Raw genomic sequence first — 18,836 nt, 5'->3', positions numbered from 1 at the left:
GAGATGTACTTTCATTTGAGAGAATGATGTTTAGAGGAGTTATGGCCCTTGCACTTAATTTTGAATTTTCAGCATTCTTATGTTAAACTGTTTTTGAAATTTTTTTTGCTTGTGTGCACTGGGAAACATAAGATCATGCAGTTGATATTTTATTCAGTTCACTAACTTGGAACCTCTTTCTCCTCCATAATTAGTGGTTCATGTCCTGCCAATGAATATATTTGTGTGAGGAAGCCCCCTAGCAAATCTGGTACCATATCTAAAATAATATGAGGTTTCTGCAGCCAGCCAAGTGATGTTCAATATTTCAGTTAGGTAATGAAGCTCATTTTCTTTACCCAGTGTCGTCCACAAATTACTACTAACTTCTCAACAAGTTATGACCAACTTCTTTACAAGAACTGCCAACTTCCCCATAAGTCACCACCAGTGGCTCCACAAGTTATCACTACTTCTCCACAACTAACTGCTAACTACTCCGTAAGTCACCACCAACTGCTCCACAAGAAACTGCCAACTTCTCCACAAGTTACATTCTCCACAACTAACTGCTCTACAAGTTATCACCACTTCTCCACAACTAACTGCCAACTGCTCCACAAGTTATCATGAACTTCTCCACAAGAAACCACCAATTTCTCCATAAGTAAGCAACGTCTCCACAAGTAAGCACCACATTTTCCACAAGTAACCATCCATTTCTCCACAAGTTATCACTAACCTCTTCACATATAACTACCAATTTCTTTATAATTAACCACAAATTTCACATTATCCAGATGAAGACTGATATCCAACACAGTATTTTCTATCAAATCATATCTGAGAATATAAGACTCGCCTAGCGATTGAACTCTCAACCCAAGGATTCATAGATCTGTATTCACTATATTAACCTAAGGGGGTGGCAGGCATTGTTGCTTCAGACCAAACAAAGAAGGTAAGTAAAATATCGTGATCATGGATCATGACCTTTGGCTTTCAAATGTGACCTTGGCCCTTTATGTCCTAGTCTCAGCACTCTGTACGTCATCGTGACTGGGGAAAATATTTCATGCTAGTTTTAATCTTTAGTCTGCTGGCGGCAAGTGATTCTGCCTTTGCGACCGGTGCAGACAGTAAATTTTCAGTGAACACCTCTTTGAATAATACATGGTGTTGCCCAAATTGAATGATAGACCAGTACAGTTTAGTAATTTAACAGGGTAAATGTTAAGAAAACCATCGGTGGTTAAGATTTGGGAGTAGACACAAATTCAAGCTATATGATCTTTGAGCTAAGTATGACCTTAGACCTAGAACTATTTGTGTGCTCTGCTTGTCATCTTGATAAGGTAAATATTTGGATTTGGCCAGACATAAAGTTATGCTATTGCCATTTGACCTTGAAGTGTGACAACCTTGGACTGAATGACCTGGGTTGTGTGCATAACACATTGTCTTGTTGAGATGTTGAGATTAATAGCTGATGCCGAGTTTTATGAAAATCTTGCCACAGGTTGAGATATTCCGCAATCACAAATACTTACGGACAACAGGAACATTACAGAAGGACATGCATGTATCCATTATAATCTCCAATAATTTTTGTATCTTGGTATAATGATGACCAACAAAATGTTAATACCGCACATTTATTATAAAAGATTTGCCTTATAACAGACAATGACATCATGTAAATGTTGTAGATACAGTTAACAAATGACATTCTATTAAATGAAGACAAGTAACAAGCTAAGGGGAAATACGTAACACACTTCGCAAGTAGAATGTCTCCCCTGTTTCATAACAAGCATATTAATGGGTCGACAAGGGACTAAAGATAGTCGTCATAAAATACTGCACGGAAAATATTTTTCTGCTTAACTGATTGGTTCAGTTTCCAAATTTTTTACAAAATTTCAAGAACTGACATAAAACTAATGGAATGGTGGAATTTTGAGGATTGTTTTCAATTTGGAAGACAAATTTTGTCCTTTTCATTTTTAGCTCGACTATTCGAAGAATAGTCTAGCTATTCTACTCACCCTGGCGTCGGCGTCGGCGTCGGCGTCACACCTTGGTTAAGTTTTTGCATGCAAGTACATACAGCTATCATTTAAAGGCATATAGCTTTGAAACTTATTTATTCTTTTTCTAGGTCAATTACCAACCTCACTGGGTCAAGTTCCATAACTCTAACATGTATTTTGAGCAAATTATGCCCCCTTTTGGACTTAGAAAATTCTGGTTAAAGTTTTACATGCAAGTTACTAGCTCCAAAACTAATGTAGATATTGAATTGAAACTTCACATGTGTCTTCGGGGTTATAAAACTAGTTCATAGCAGCAAGTCCCATAACTCTGACCTTCATTTTGGCCAAATTATGCCCCCTTTTGGACTTAGAAAATTTTGGTTAAAGTTTTGCGTGCAAGTACATACAGCTATTACCAAAAGGCATATAGATTTGAAACTTATTTTTTTCTTTTTCTAGATCAATTACCTACATCACTAGGTCAAGTCCAATAACTCTGACATGTATTTTGGCCAAATTATGCCCCCTTTTGGACTTAGAAAATTCTGGTTAAAGTTTTGCGTGCAAGTACATACAGCTATTACTAAAAGGCATATGGATTTTAAACTTATTTTTTCTTTTTCTAGATCAATTACCTACCTCACTGGGTCAAGTCCCATAACTCTGACATGTATTTTGGGCAAATTATGCCCCCTTTTGGACTTAGAAAATTCTGGTTAAAGTTTTACATGCAAGTTACTATCTCCAAAACTAATGCAGATATTGAATTGAAACTTCACATGTGTCTTCGGGGTTATAAAACTAGTTGACAGAATCAAGTCCCATAACTCTGACATGTATTTTGGGCAAATTATGCCCCTTTTTGAACTTAGAAAATTCTGGTTAAAGTTTTACATGCAAGGTACTATCTCCAAAACTAATGCAGATATGGAATTGAAACTTAACATGTTTCTTCGGGGTTATAAAACTAGTTGATAGCATCAAGTCCCATAACTCTGATATGCATTTTGGTCAAATTATGTCCCCTTTCAAACTTAAAACTCTTTTGATATTTAACATTTCGGGTAATAATTTCCTGCTTCTGTGACAATATTTCGAATAGTCGAGCTTGGCTGTCTTACGGACAGCTCTTGTTTAAAAGACAAAAATGTGAACATAATAAATATAAAATTTCCTGTCAGAGTAGGAATACCCAATGAAAATTATATGATACAAATATTATTCCCAAGTACTTAAAAAGAAATCTATAAAAAAAAAATAATCCTGTAAAGAAAGTTGTTACGAAACACTAAGAATTTTTAAAAAAATATTTCAATTTACAAATGTATGAGATTTAGTGACAGTTGTGTTAGTTATCATGAGCAATACAGGACAGAAATGAATATTTTTCTACTATCATGAAAATTTCTGAAACCACCATTAAGATGAGAAATGTGTTGGCAATGCGAATAACAAAATTAAAATAACAACATAAATGTAGAGACATATCACAGAAAATGCTATCACAAATTATGTATAAACAATGCAAGGGTGATGTACAAGAAAATGAAATGATAACTGATCAAAGCTTTACTGAAGGTAAAACAAGTTTTCAGATGTGTATTACCGGTATTATAACCAGCTGCAACCTTGTCATATTGTTCTTTTGCATCTGTACTCCATCAATTTACTTAAAGGACAAAAATTAAGATTTCCTGAATTACTAAGTCTTGCCTTTTAAAAAGTATAATGCAAGTTTGAAATTATCTTGCATGCAAAAAAATTTGATATGATATTTTGAGGGCTCAGAGCGAAACTAGTCGTAAGTGTATATAGAAATAGAAGCAGACAGACTAGTTTCGCTCTGAGTCCTCGATTTGATCTTTTATTTAGAAGAAAGTAACACTTCTGCAAGCTTTCTCAGTTAACACAAAGTTGCCATTTGTTTGAGCACATGTTTTACATTTCGGTATGCTGGATCTAGGTTTTATTCTTTGTTATTCAGATGACTTGCAGTGCTACAAACAACCTACTTAAATAAGGTACATTAAATGGTTGCTAAAATAGAAAATGACTATCGAAAATATACGGATATAGTTCTTGTCCAAGTTCTCCTTTGCATCTATTCTAATTAAATTGGCACTTTGAGCTCTAAGTTTTACTTGTTGTTTTTTTTTTAAATAAAGTATTATCTTTCATTTGTTTGTTAATATAAAAAGTAAAAGTAAAAAATAAAACAATTCATTGATTTAAAAAAAAAATTGCATATCTATTTACAAAACTACTTGAAATAAGTTCAACAAATATTTTCTTTATTTTATATGTATGTTTTCAAGCTGTTAGTCAAGCATCTGGCTTCACAGAAACAATTAATGTGGTCCCTGGGTGTTTTCCTTGTATTTATAACTCGGCTCAACAGACTGTGACCTCTAACCATTAGTGTTTTCTGTATTTTGAGCATTGCTGTACATTACAGCTTACTACAAAATAATTCTGATGCAGTCATGTTGACTGATATAGACACTGCTCTGTTGTCCCTTTTGGAGACATGTCCTTATAACCTTTTAACCCTTACCCTGCTAAATTTCTATAATTAACTTGTCCATCTTTCAATCTGGACATTACAATTAACTGTTAAAAGGGGTTTTTACCAAAAAAGATACTGACAGAATGGTGAACAGTGCAGACCATGATCAGAATTTAATGATACAACAAGAGCTGTCACTAATGGTGACAAATGCCCCCGCAGTGTTTTGACCTGGTGACCCCAGTCAGTAGAGGTCGTGTACTCAATAAGTACTATCAGCATGTGAAGTTTGAAGGTCCTGGGTGCAGTGGTTCGCGAGTAAAGTGCCTTCATGCAAAAAGTTAATGTGACTAACAAACGGACGGACTCTTGAAAACTTATATGCCTCCCTTCAGGGGCATAAAAAACAACCGGAATTGTCAAGAGCACCGCCTTGCAGGTGCAGATGCTCATCTGATTTTTTTGTCTCTTTATGATAGAAATATTGTCATACCCATGACTTTTTAAGTCCAAAAGGGGCCATAACTCTTGCAAAAAAGCAATGTAGAGTTATGGTACTTGCTGCGCAGAGTCAGCTTTTAATGGCAAATAACTGCTCCAAGCTTTGACCATTAAGGAGAAAAGTTGACTTAAACGCAAAACTTAACCACGAAATCTTATATTTTCTAAGTCCAAAAGGGGCCATAATTTTGGCAAAAAGAGTTATGTTTCTTGCTGTACAGAGTAAGCTTTTGGTGGTGAACAAGTGTTTCAAGTTTTAAAGCAACAGCTTACACAAAACTTAACCAAGAAATCTGAATTTCTAAGTCCAAAAGGGACCATAATTCTTGCAAAAAGCAGAATGGAGTTATGTTTCTTGCTGTACAGAGTTAGCTTTTGATGGTGAACAAGTGTTGCAAGTTTTAAAGCAATAGCTTTGACAGTTTAGGATACAAGTTGACCTAAACAAAACTTAGCCAAGAAATCTGATATTTTCTAAGTCCAAAAGGGGCCATAATTCTTGCAAAAAGCAGGATGGAGTTATGTTTCTTGCTGTACAGAGTCAGTTATTGATGGTGAACAAGTAAGCTATAGCTTTGATAGTTTAGGAGAAAAGCTGAGCTAAACATAAAACCTAACCAGGCAACGACAACGCCGGCACCGTTCAAGTGATTACATTAACTCATAATTTTTTTCAAAAAATCAGATGAGCTAAAAATGCAGGGTCAGCTTATTAAATGGAGAGCATCAATTAAAACATATCAAATCTATAACAACATACTAACACATACTTTTGTAAAGACAAATTTATCACAAAGCAATACAATACATATCTGGTGTATAATATCATGCAATAACAGAGACATAAAATATCATGTAAAATTTATCATCAGCAGTAGGTCAGCTTTAAAGAATCAGCACAATTTTCAGTAATGATTGATAAAAACCCAACAAATTTAATAAAGTTTAGCAAACTATCAGCAGTACAATTACTCTCAGGCACTTAAAGTATATAACAGGTAAATAGCAAAATGAGTCCTTCCTCTAAAAGGAAGTAACATTGCAGCAACACAGTTCAAATACTTTTGATACTCATAATTATTAGGACTGGATACCAGCCTGGAACAGTGTCCTGTTCTTATTCCAGTGACACCAGTTCTAGAATAGCAAGGAACAGTGTTCTATCTTTATTCTGGTGACACAGTGAGTTCTGAAACAGCAAAGAACAGTGTTCTGTTTTATTCCAGTGACACCAGTTCTGGAATAGCAAGGAACAGTGTTCTGTTTTATTCTAGTGACACCAGTTCTGGAATAGCTAAGAACAGGAGTTCTATATTTATTCCTGTGACACAAGTTCTGGAATAGCAAAGAACAGTGTTCTGTTTTTATTCCAGTGACACCAGTTCTCGAATAGCTAAGAACCGGAGTTCTATACTTATTCTTGTGACACAAGTTCTGGAATAGCAAAGAACAGTGTTCTGTTTTTATTCCAGTGACACCAGTTCTCAAATAGCTAAGAACTGGAGTTCTATATTTATTCCTGTGACACCAGTTCTGGAATAACTATGAACAGTGTTCTGCTTTAAATCCAGTGACTGTCACACCAGCTGTTCTGGAATAACACAAAACAGTTTTCTATATTTATTCCTGTGACACCAGTTCTGGAACAGCAAAGAACAGTGTTCTATATTTACTCCATTGACACCAGTTCTGGAACAGCAAAGAACAGTGTTCTATATTTACTCCATTGACACCAGTTCTGGAACAGCAAAGAACAGTGTTCTATATTTACTCCAGTGACACCAGTTCTGGAACAGCAAAGAACAGTGTTCTATATTACTCCACTGACACCAGTTCTGGAACAGCAAAGAACAGTGTTCTATATTTACTCCAGTGACACCAGTTCTGGAACAGCAAAGAACAGTGTTCTATATTTACTCCAGTGACACCAGTTCTGGAACAGCAAAGAACAGTGTTCTATATTACTCCATTGACACCAGCTGTTCTGGAGTAGCACTGTTCTAACCACTCTTTAAGAATTAGTAACTGAAATCCTACAAATTTTAAATAGGTTTCAAATTTACCTAAACTTCTGCTTTCTACTTTCCCATGAAATGCCAAAAGAATTAGCCTGTTTCTGTAGCATTCTAAACAACTTCTTAAAGTTCTGACTATCTTCTAGCTTCAACAGTATTTCAGTAACATGTGGCAGTATTTAACCAAAACCTCACAGTCAGAATAATTCAGTATGACAAGACATTACCCTTTATCTATCAAATGTAACTGAGAACAAGTGCCTCAGCCAGGATTTGAACCTACAACTTTCCACCTTGAAGTTTTGTGTTCCACTTATTAAGCTAGCTAATAGAACTAAAAGAATGAATTATGATTTCTGATACTTGTTTGAGCAAACTTCCCATAATAACTATTTAAAAAGTCCACTTTGAAATAAGATTGGATAAATACTAGGTATTGCATTTCATGTAGAAACATCACAATCTCACTTGGAGGTATTTTTAATTTCTTTTTTGGAAAAATAAATCTCAAGACTATGAGAATGAAGTAATGTAATTTTTTTTTGAAAATAAGTGATTTACGGGGGCATAATAAATTGATTTAATAAATAGTTTCCCAACAAGTTAAATAATTTGTTAAAAAAAGTCAACTTTAATATATTAATATATAACATAAAAATTTCTTCCATTTATGTGAAGCCGGTTATATTTTGTGTATGGTGATTAAATGCAGATCTAGATAAAAGCCTAGTATTTAATTTTCTTTAATGTAAATAAAGGTTTTCATAAAACTATTTTTGTTTTGAGTTCATTGTAATGATGTATGCTTTCTTCATTGCTTTCAAATGAAAGAGTTTGGGTACCCCTATCCAAATCTACCCATCTGAACCCTCATCCATTTGTTAACATTGCCACTCTATTGCATATTCCTTTGTTTAATCAGTATGTTAATCAGAATTAGGCTTCCACTGGCCCCGTACCCTCCTGTTGCATTGTGATATCAATGGCCGGCACCTGAATCTCACTCTGGATGACAGAATGACGTGACCCCTGGTCTGACCTCTGTACCTCACCATCAACTATAGATATCTTGCTAGTGGTTGACCTGTGAGACATTCTGCAAAACAACAAAATGTACGTTAAATAGGCAATTTCTGAAGTGTAGATACCTCCCTATAAAAGGTAAGTACTGTACAGTCTAATATCCTTTCCCTTCCCCAACCCAATTTTCCAAAAAAAAAATCTTTCAGTTAATTTAGGTCATAAGTGAATACGAGGTCTGCTTAACCCTTACCCTGTTAAATTTCTATAATGAACTTGTCCATCGTTCAATTTAGACAGTACCACTAACTGTTAATAAGGGTGCTTACCAAAAAGATACTGACTGAATGGCGAACAGTGCAGATCATGATCAGACTGCATGATGTGCAGGCTGATCATGATCAACACTGGTGGCAAAGACATAATTATTCCTGTCCAGCATGATAAGGGTTAAATGTCTAAAACAACAAGGAAAGCTTCTGAAATTGGAATGTCCTCTACACCTTGCACTAACTTCTAAAACAGTCTTCTGGAGAAGTTGCCTATATTAAATTTGTTACCTGGTGGCAATAGATATACACACAATATAAAGGATCACCTTGATGTTCTGTCAGTGAGTGGAGCTTCCTCCAAGTTGGATGACGATGCTCTGATGTTGCTTGTACTCTTCGAGGAGTCAAGCAAGCCTATACTGCTGTCTGGTGTTGGTGGAGGCTCCGACATCCTTTCAGCTACCAAGTTTGTTCGACCTTCCCTGTTCAAAATATAGTGGTCTGTTATAACTTCACTTGAAAGTCACAGATGAAAAACACTTATGCATGTAAGTATTTAAGTTTACTGTTAGTTTCTTCTAGCTCTATGATACATTGAGTTTTACATTATTTGTCAGTCAATTTGCAGTAAATGACTTAGACAAGAGGGTCATGATGACCCTGGATCGCTCACCTGAGTAATATGAGCTACATGTTTCAAAGATCAAACTGATGATAAAATATTAAGAAAGTCAGTAGGTCACATTCATGGTCAATGAAATTCAGTTTTTTGATTGGTGTGCAAAACTGTGTATGTCATCAAAATTTCAAGACTGTCTCTTAAAGAAAGTAGGTCCGTAGGCCAAGGTCACAGTCAAGTGACATCATATTACTTGGGGTCATCAGGTAATTATTATTAAACAGTCTTGGAAATAGGATCAAATGATTTTTTAAGTATTTTTTCCTATATAACTCACATAGTAACTAAGTGACCCCAGGGCGGGGCCTCTTTTAACCCCTGGGACATAATTTGACAATTTTGGTAGAGGAATACTAAACAATGCATCATACCAAATATCAAAAGCATAGGTTGTATGGTTTCAGACAAGAAGATTTTTAAAGTTTTTTCCTTTATAAGTGTATATAAAACTTTGGACCCCCAGGGCAGGGCCTCTTTTCACCCCAGGGGTACAATTTGAACACTTTGGTTGAGGACCATAAGACACTGCTACAAACCAAATATCAAAGGTCTAAGTGTTGTGGTTTCAGACAAGAAGATTTTTAAACTTTTTTTCATATACAAGTCTATGTAAAACTTGGGACCCCGGGGAGGGGTCACACTTGATCCTAGAGGGATAATTGAACAATTTTGGTAGAGGACCACTAGATGATGCTACATACCATATATCAAAGCCCTAAGCCATGTGGGTTTGTACAAGAAGAATTTCAAAGATTTCCCTATATAAGTCTATATAAACCATGTGAACCCCGGGGCGGGGCCATATTTGACCCTAGGGGGATAATTTGAACAATATTGTTAGAGGACCACTAGTTGATGCTACACACTACATATCAAAGCCCTAGGCCCTGTGGTTTTGGACAAGAAGATTTTTAAAGTTTTTCCTTTCGGTTGCCAAGGCAACCAGAGTTCTGCATGGAGTTCAATTCTTTGAACAATTTTGAAAGGGGGCCACCCAAGGATCATTCCTGTGAAGTTTGGTGTAATTCTGCCCAGTGGTTTTCAAAAAGAAATTTATTTTAGAAAATGTTGACGGACGCACAACGCACGCTGGACGACGGACATTGAGCGGTCACAATAGCTCACCATGAGCCTTTGGCTCAGGTGAGCTAATAAAACTAATTTCTGGTTTTCGGTCTCAGTTTGAAAGCTTATCTTTTAACAGAAAAAGCATGTAATAAGAATGAGCTTACGATATTGGAGGTAGACCAATTCTCTTGTAATGTCTCCAACCCTCAAGAAATGCCGGAGAGACTTTGCTCTTCTTTGTATAATGTAACAGTATCTTCATCAACATCTGATCATTTCTACATCTGAAATTTATATTTTAATAATTTACAATTTACTTTTATTAAATCATACTACATACATCTTGTCATTACCACATCTTAAATTTACACTAAACTGTACAAAATGCATCAGATTTCTGGTCAATTCTACACCTGAAATTTTCAGTAATATGTATTTCACATCCAACCAATTCAGTGCATCTGAAATTTACATTCAAATACAACATTATAACATACGGAATTTATTTATGTTCTCATATAACACACAGCTCAACAATGTTTCATCTGGAATCTACTCTACTGCAGAGTACAATGCACATCTGGTTATTTCATTACACCTAATAATTAATCTTACAATGAAACAAACACATTTTCTATTTATTTTAGGCATTTTTAATGGTTTTAACCAAATTATATCCAGTTTGTCCGCGCAACATCACGTGCATCAAATCATGACGTCATAATATCTTTGCAGAAAAAAATGTAAACAGTTCTATTATGTTTCCTGATTTCTTTTACATTTATCTGTAATAGAATTTAAATATTCATGATCCTGTTATTATCTTTATATATTTATACCTTTACTGACATATATTTTGCATGGAATTTTCTTTTATTCAGTGTAATTCATATTCTTTCACCATTAAGTGTAGTTCCGTACCAGTGAAAAATAAAAATGATAGTTTCACTGTTTGAAACAATTTATTTCACTGATAAATTTCAGTATTTCACTGAAGAGCATAAAATAAATTGTATCCATTTGTCATCATTATTAATTTGCAACAGAATAGGCAAGAAAATTATTTTACACGCCTGCCTGCATGTGAATTACAACAGTGTTCTCCAAACCCCTAGAACAGCATGGCCAATAAACCTTGCTAATGCTTTGTTTATCATCTCACACTGTCCCTCAGTACTGAAAAACCCTGTCTTACACATGCAAGCATGTTAGATAGCAATAGCAGCATTTTAAATGATTTAAAACAGTCTAGCAATTCTGTTGGAAAAGGGACCATGGAAATATTTAGTGAAAATTGTAACACGTTTTTACAGGACTATAGTCATTTGAAGTTAAAGCTCTTAAAAATTGAAAAACAAAAATCAACTAGAGATGCTTTTGATAAAAGCGCATGTCTCCCTCAACTGCCCAAAGAAAAATGACTAGTTTCTCTGGATGGTCTAGACAAATGGATCCAATCAGTAATTCAAGGGCCATAATTTAAAAGTGCCTGGGCGAATTTGGCTAGTTATCGAATTTGGCCGAGGTCTTATACATTGGTCAAACACATTTTGTTGAAGTTTGGTGAAGATCCGATGAGAAATGTTCGACTTAGAGTGTGGACAAGCTTTGTGACAGTGCTGCCCAATGAAAAATGACTAGTTTCTCTGGATGGTCTAGATGAATGGATCCAATCAGTAATTCAAGGGCCATAATTCAAAAGTGCCTGGGCGGATTTGGCTAGTTATCGAATTTGACCGAGGTCTTATGGTCAATCACATTTTGTTCAAGTTTGGTGAAGATTGGATGAGAAATGTTCGACTTAGAGTGCGGACAAGCTTTGTGACAGACAGACACACAGACTGGAGTAAATCAATATGTCTCCCACACCACTGTGTGGTGGGAGGCATAATAAAGTGGGAAAAAAATGAAATCTGTGAGGACTGGCATCCAAAGAATTATTACAATGAGTAGGAAAAAAACTTCAAGCAGAAAAAAACATGCAGTGAAAATGAAGCTATGACTAGAGAATGGCACAAAATATAGAAAATGACACATTGTCACTTACCTTAAACTGCTATTAATTTGTCAAGAAGAAATATGGGAATAAATAAATTTTGACTAGCACTTTCGAAATTGGTTCTACTCAGAAGCAATAGAACATACATCTGCAATTACCTTTTCCAGTATATCTTAACTCTTTTAGAACTTGCTTTTGTATTTCTAAATTGTTCTCTTATGTATAAATTCCTTTATGAAGCAACAATTAAACAAGAATCTATCATTTTCAAAATCATTCAAGCTGAAGCCAGGATTTGAGTGACACGCACACTGACAGGGCCTCAAAAACAAACTCTGCTTACTGCACTGCTGCCACACTTTTTTACCCCCAAAATATTGCCTAAATAATGCTGATTAAACCCCTGCTTCTCAGCATCTTTTCTACTGTTTACCTAACTTGAAGTGAAGAGCACTGCATGTCTAGCAACAGTCTTATGAAATTGTCAGCAGTACATTTTGTATTTGTAGTTAGGAATTTTGCCAAGATATCCAAAATTTTCTGTTCCTCTGCTCTCAGCATGCTATCTTTTTTCAGGCAATTAATGTAACTGATAATGTCATGGCCCCTACACTGGTCAGTAATTTATAGCACATATCAATTGACCTTACGCCAGTGTTGATTGACAGGTTCCAACTTACCAATCAGATAACAGAACTGATAAGCCTTGTTGTTAGCCGCCATTTTGTCCGTCAAACTTAATGCCGGACTCACCAGTCAAAGAATATAAATACCACCGAAAAATCGTCCAAAATGGTAAAAAGGTGACATTACGACACCTTTACATCAGACACAGGGAAGAGAGTGTAATACTAGAGCGCTTCCCTTTTCCAAATCCACTCTCAGATCTCGAATATTGTCAACGATGTATCAGGCTCTGTGGATGTCCTCAAGAATAGTTGATCTTAAAAATCTTATAAGAGTGTTTAAAAGCAAAGCAATTCGACTTAGCACTCATTGTGTTATAACGTTTTAATTATTTCATTTAAATCAGTGTAAAATTCTATGAAAATTAACTTTCTTATTTAACAAAAGTGCCTAGTATTCTTTATTCAATAGTAAAAATATTCCATCAGTTACCAGAGTAACTGGTATGTACTGATAAGACACAAGTATTTGATGTTCTATATTATTTGAATGGTAACGTGTAAATATTATGCCTTAATGTACCGGGAACATGATTTATGCATTTTTTAAGGTTTACATATTTCATATAAAGAAGATATGTTTTTAAACAAAAAATTATACATTCATTCTGTATACTTTATAAAGAAATTTGGTAGGCTCAAACGATGCGCCGGTATATGTCTTGAAATATGAGTATGGACTATATCATCGCCTTGGACTATATCTTATTTATTTATCATTTACACGTTTTGATTCTAATAAGAGAACTTTCTTTACTTATACTTAAAACACATCATGTCTAAGTATTAGACATTAAATGCTATGCATCTGAATAATGTTGAACAATGATATGAGCATCTTAAATGAGTTCCGGTATTTCGAAATCCGACGTTTCTTAAATGACACAAGTGACAATTTTTACATGTAAATTACCTTATTTAATTTATCTAATTTTTTTGAAATAGGATTCAGAATACACAGTCTGATTTCAACCTTAATTAATAAAAATCAATGTTAATTCTAGTCTACTTAATATAGTCATACCCTACATGATTTCCGGGAGATCGAAATTTGACGTTTCTATAATGAAAAAGAAACGTACAATTAAAAAAATCCACAAAATCAGCTATAATGGTTTCAGAGATTTCCGTCTTTTTTACGTGTTTTCCGCTCGGCGCCCTACCTTGTTTAGTTTTCCTCATACTCGGGTGCAGTTCCCAGCTTTTAACAACAACGTATCGTTGTTTTTTGTAGAATTTATGTTTCGCTACAGAACATCCACTCATTAACGTGTTTTGTGTTTTGTCTTTTCACTTTAGAAATACGTGTGAATTAAGGTAGCGTACGCCGAAATCAACTAGAATGTCCGGCAAAATATTTCTGCCGTCGCCATTTGATTCCTTTGTTTGTCGGGCCTAGCATGAATTGTTCCTCCTGAAAACTGGTAGGCGTGGCTACTGGCTATCTGGCGTAAGGTCAATTACAGACCTGTTGCAGATTTTTTCTTTGGATAAGGACAACCATGTATCTCATGTCCAGGATTTTTTCAGGATACAAATTCCATATGCATAATGTAATATCTTCATTTGATTTGTTTACTCCGACTGTTTTCATTGTTCTTTGCGAGGAAAGTATGTTCTACATCTTACAGAGATGATAAGTTTCTGCAAGTTTATCTCTTTTTTTGAGGCATTAGATTTAATAATTTTCATTTTCCCCATGATTGCCTTCTCATCAAACATATTTAGGATGAAATGGTTAAAAATCTGATATATTTCAACAAGTGTCAAATTTAATGTAAGAACTTTTAAGTGGCATGCCTCCAGATCGTTCGACAACTAAAAAAAGTTTTTAGATATCTTGAAATAAATGCTGTATTTCTTATGAAGGCTTTAAAACTTAATTACTGAAAAACTTTATGTTATGGAAACACATGAGAATTTGCTGTTTAAACTACTTTTTACAATGAAAATCAAAAAACGTTTGTCACGCTATTACTCCACGTAAACTGTCTCGATTATGAACATCTATATTTTGCAGTTATTAGTTACTACTTCTGCTATAGCGCTATTGGTTAAGACGATGGGAAAACGTCTTTATTGTCGCGGCGGTCCGGGGTTTGATTCCCGACGCGGTCATCTTTTTTTTCTTCTTTGATTTGGAATTTTTCAAATATTTTAGAAAATAAATTCCATATTCTAATGTTAAAGGTATGACCAAACTTCAGCTTGAAAAAGAAAAAAAAAAGATTATTTTTAAGCCAAATCTGGAGGTCAGTGCTTTTAACAGTATGTCACTGTAACACACTTATTTTTATGATTAAATAATTTCATTCGAGATGCAGTTGAAAAAATGGAAGAAGTTTAGATGTAGAATATATACGGTGTGGGGAATTCCTGGGAAAACCAGTACAGTTAGTTTCCGGCTCAGCCCATCACCCCAAGTGTGGCAGAAATGTATTGAATTATTACATCAAGCAGTCAAGCATATGGCAAATCGAGCTCTTGGCTTCCAATATTCAAGTTACAATTTCGAACTTTTTAAAGAATCATTTCAAGCATGCAATATTTTTAGTGAGTGCTTAGGCAATATGTCGTACTCTTGGATTATAAGTCAAAGTTAAAATTTAGATACTACATCTATTGTTTGGATGATAAGTCGATTTCTTCAGATCATAAGTTGAATGTTCAGGATAATGTGACGTATTCTCTCTGATATTATTTAAGAAATAATTTACAACAAAAGAGTGTTTTAACACTATTTATGCATAATGGGCGGTTATGCGTCGGGTGTAATAACTTCACGAGGACTGTACGACGTATACGTATTACCACCCGAATGTATAAATAGTCTTAAATCACTCTTTTGCAATAGATTATTTCAATTCTAATATGCCCTTAATCTGAAACAGTAGATAAGATATATAAATTTATGTTTTAGAAATTTGTTTAATCAAATTCACTTACTCAAAACAGTCAAATTAATAATTGTTTTATAGTGCTTTTGTTAATTTTTAATTCGTCAGTCTGTAACAATACTTTTTATTCTTTGAAGATCATGTTTTTATTTTCACCCATTTCTCTTTCTACAGTATCACAAGTATACATGTACTGTCTTAAATGTTGAATTTCAATTTTGACTGTAACTGAAAACATGTAAATACTGATAAATAGAGTTTATAACAAAACTGACCCTGCAATTGAAATTTAATCAGTTTAAATTCTATTTTGTGTTTTGTTTAAAAAAAAATATTCTGAAGTTTCTCTGAATAAATATAGATGCTAATAAATTAATTGTGGATGATTATTTCACTGAAGACTAAATTTTCTACATACTACAATGAAATCTCACTTGCACCAGCATAAAACATCTGGAGCAGTTTATCAAGTAGTATTATCTTTCACCAGCAGTGGTCAGCAATTAGTTATGGCCAATTCACGCTGAGAATATAACAGTACTTAGGAGATAAGAGAGAGCACAAAATTGTGCTCTATTCTGGCAAAATTCCTAAGACTGTAAATGCTAGAAATGAAACTAGAATGAAAGGGTCTTTCTTTATTTCAGCTATGTTGCTAACACAGCAGGAAAGAAAAATCTTCCATTACCAAAACTTAAAGCTATAATAAGGCCTTAATGAAAAACATTAAATGTTTCATGTTCATTCAAATAGAATAGAAAAACAACCATTAAATTGGTTGCACACCAACCTTAACAGAATTTTATCAACTGAAAAAGTTTCATATTCTACACTAAATTCAACCAAAAGTTATAGACTTGGTCATTCTAGTGGCTCAGATGACTGGCAAGAACTATTTGAAGTTTCAGTCCAATACAATGATCAAAGCCCATTTTATTAAGTGTTCCATAATTTTAACAGTGTGATTTTCAACATAGGTATTAAGGTAATATATCATTTCAACTTTAAACTTAACACTGCTGGAGTCGGTCAGCCACTTACTTGTTGAGAAGCTGTCTCTCTGCAGCATGTGTGTATGACAGGTAACCAAGGGCAATTGCGGCACAGCCTCTCACCTGCTCAGCCGGATGTAACAACAGTTTAGTGAGGAACTCTACTGCATTGATGGCTATTATTGCAGATGGTACACCTATAGAATATAAGAACAGTAAAGAGAAACTCTACTTAATTGAATCTTATGTACAGTTCTTCAAAAGGATTGATACCCATGATGCCTAGATTCTTATAAAGAGATGGCTATTCCCTATATTAAAATGATGATATACAGTAAAGTGTAAATATTAACCATACTTGGGAAAGGGAAAGGAAATGTCTATTACTTGCAATTCACTAACAGGTTAAGATACACTACTTTTTTTAAATTGTAACTGTAACTAGAGTTCTAGAGCCAGAAGCTCATGTTCAGCACAGGTTTGGCTGTAACATCACATACAACTATATACTGTCAAATCATTTGAGCCGTGCCATGAGAAAACCAACATAGTGGGTATGCGACCAGCATGGATCCAGACCAGCCTGCGCATCCGCGCAGTCTGGTCAGGCTCCATGCTGTTCGCTTTTAAAGCCTATTTGAATTGGAGAAACTATTAGCGAACAGCATGGATCCTGACCAGACTGCGCGGCTGCGCAGGCTGGTCTGGATCCATGCTGGTCGCATACCCACTATGTTGGTTTTCCAATGGCACGGCTCATTTAACCTTTACTTCATAGATACGCCGATTTATCCTTCTACCCATTCCCTGATAGATACGCCGATTGACCCTTCTACCCATTCCCTGATAGATACGCCGATTGACCCTTAGACTGTTTATTTGATAGATACGCCGTTTAACCCTTTCAACTTTAAAAGCAAATTATGAAAATAGTACAAAATCAAGGAATCCCACAAAAGTATATTTGTAAAGTTTAAACTATTTACAAATGATATCTATCAAAATAATACCTGGTTTATATTTGATTTTAATCAGCATAACATTTTGCACTTTGCTCCAAAACATTGTTAGGACATGATGTTTTGTGGATGTTCAAATTTTATAGATTAAATCAACAGACAATTTATTTATTTTTTGGGATTAAAAATTTTTGGATTGATGTAGCTATGTGACAAATCCATAAATGTCTGTGCAGAACAGGTATCATATTTTTAGAGAATTCTCAAAACAGATTGATAAACATCTTTAAGCATGGAAAGATTTAAGGGGTAACATTTTACTCCAATAGTTTGGAAACTAAATAACCTGCAGACAATTAAAAAATGAATTAATTTTTCCATAAATGGCACTAGTGATTCATGGTTAATTTGCAGATCATACTCTGCTGTTCATTTCACACAAACTCTGAAAAATAAATCATTTCTTATGTTTACATATAATATCTTCTTTCAATTGTTTTATAAACTGCACTTTTGTTGTTTCTAACATAGAAATCAGCTTCCTTATCATTCACTTCACCAGGCAGAACAACTGTGACGTCATTCTAGGAACATTCGCCGGCTTCATCAAAACACTTAAAGCTGCATTATCAATTATCTTGTCATCTTTCTGTTTGCAGTTCAAGCAAGATCAATGTGAACATTTTCAGTGGAATGAACAGGGAGAAATTGTAACCATTTCTTCAGACAATCATTAGAGAAAGAACTATGAAATAAGCCCACCCAGTTTTCTCAGCAGGTTGTGGTACTGACCACAAGACAATCTATATGCTGTAAGTTCAATTCCTTTATGTTGAGCATTATGTTCTCTGTGACATTTTGATACCAAAGTCACTACTCCTCCATTTCTTGTTCATGTGGGGAAGTTGTAATTTACTTGTGGAAAACAAGTCAGTATTAACAAGGTACAGAATCCAGAAAAATGGTTAGGTTAGCTGCTGTTACATTCTGAAATACTGTTGAATTTTCTTAAACATATAGAACAGAAGAGAGAAACAAAAGATACTGACCAGCACGTGTATGAGCCAGTCTCGCTATACAATCTGAAGCTAGGGCAAGTATTTGGTCTGACTGGGAGTCCTGCAGGAGATCAACAAGAAGTTTGATACCCGTCGCCGACGACAACGCCTGCTCCTCATCTGGGATAATCTTTGATAGCACTACGACCTGAATCAGAGTTATTAGGCA

At 34.8% G+C, this 18,836-nt stretch overlaps 1 protein-coding gene across 1 annotated transcript in view; it reads right to left on the bottom strand.

Moving 5' to 3' along the window:
* Positions 1-3,317: 3,317 nt before the first annotated feature.
* The window catches only part of LOC123548651 (ankyrin and armadillo repeat-containing protein-like), a 39,321-nt gene continuing 23,802 nt past the window's right edge, over positions 3,318-18,836 (bottom strand). The window contains exons 4-8 of the mRNA XM_045336113.2: positions 18,659-18,815; positions 16,700-16,847; positions 10,241-10,360; positions 8,656-8,811; positions 3,318-8,133 (exon numbers count right to left, since the gene is read on the bottom strand). Of these exons, the coding sequence (XP_045192048.2) occupies positions 7,974-8,133; positions 8,656-8,811; positions 10,241-10,360; positions 16,700-16,847; positions 18,659-18,815 (741 nt within the window). The 3' untranslated portion in view covers positions 3,318-7,973. The remainder of the gene's footprint in view (positions 8,134-8,655; positions 8,812-10,240; positions 10,361-16,699; positions 16,848-18,658; positions 18,816-18,836) is intronic.

The sequence above is a fragment of the Mercenaria mercenaria genome, chromosome 6, assembly GCF_021730395.1.
Source record: "Mercenaria mercenaria strain notata chromosome 6, MADL_Memer_1, whole genome shotgun sequence".
NCBI lineage: Eukaryota > Metazoa > Mollusca > Bivalvia > Venerida > Veneridae > Mercenaria > Mercenaria mercenaria.
Note: the sequence above shows the minus strand (reverse complement) of the source record. Positions and strands in the feature narration are given on the sequence as shown.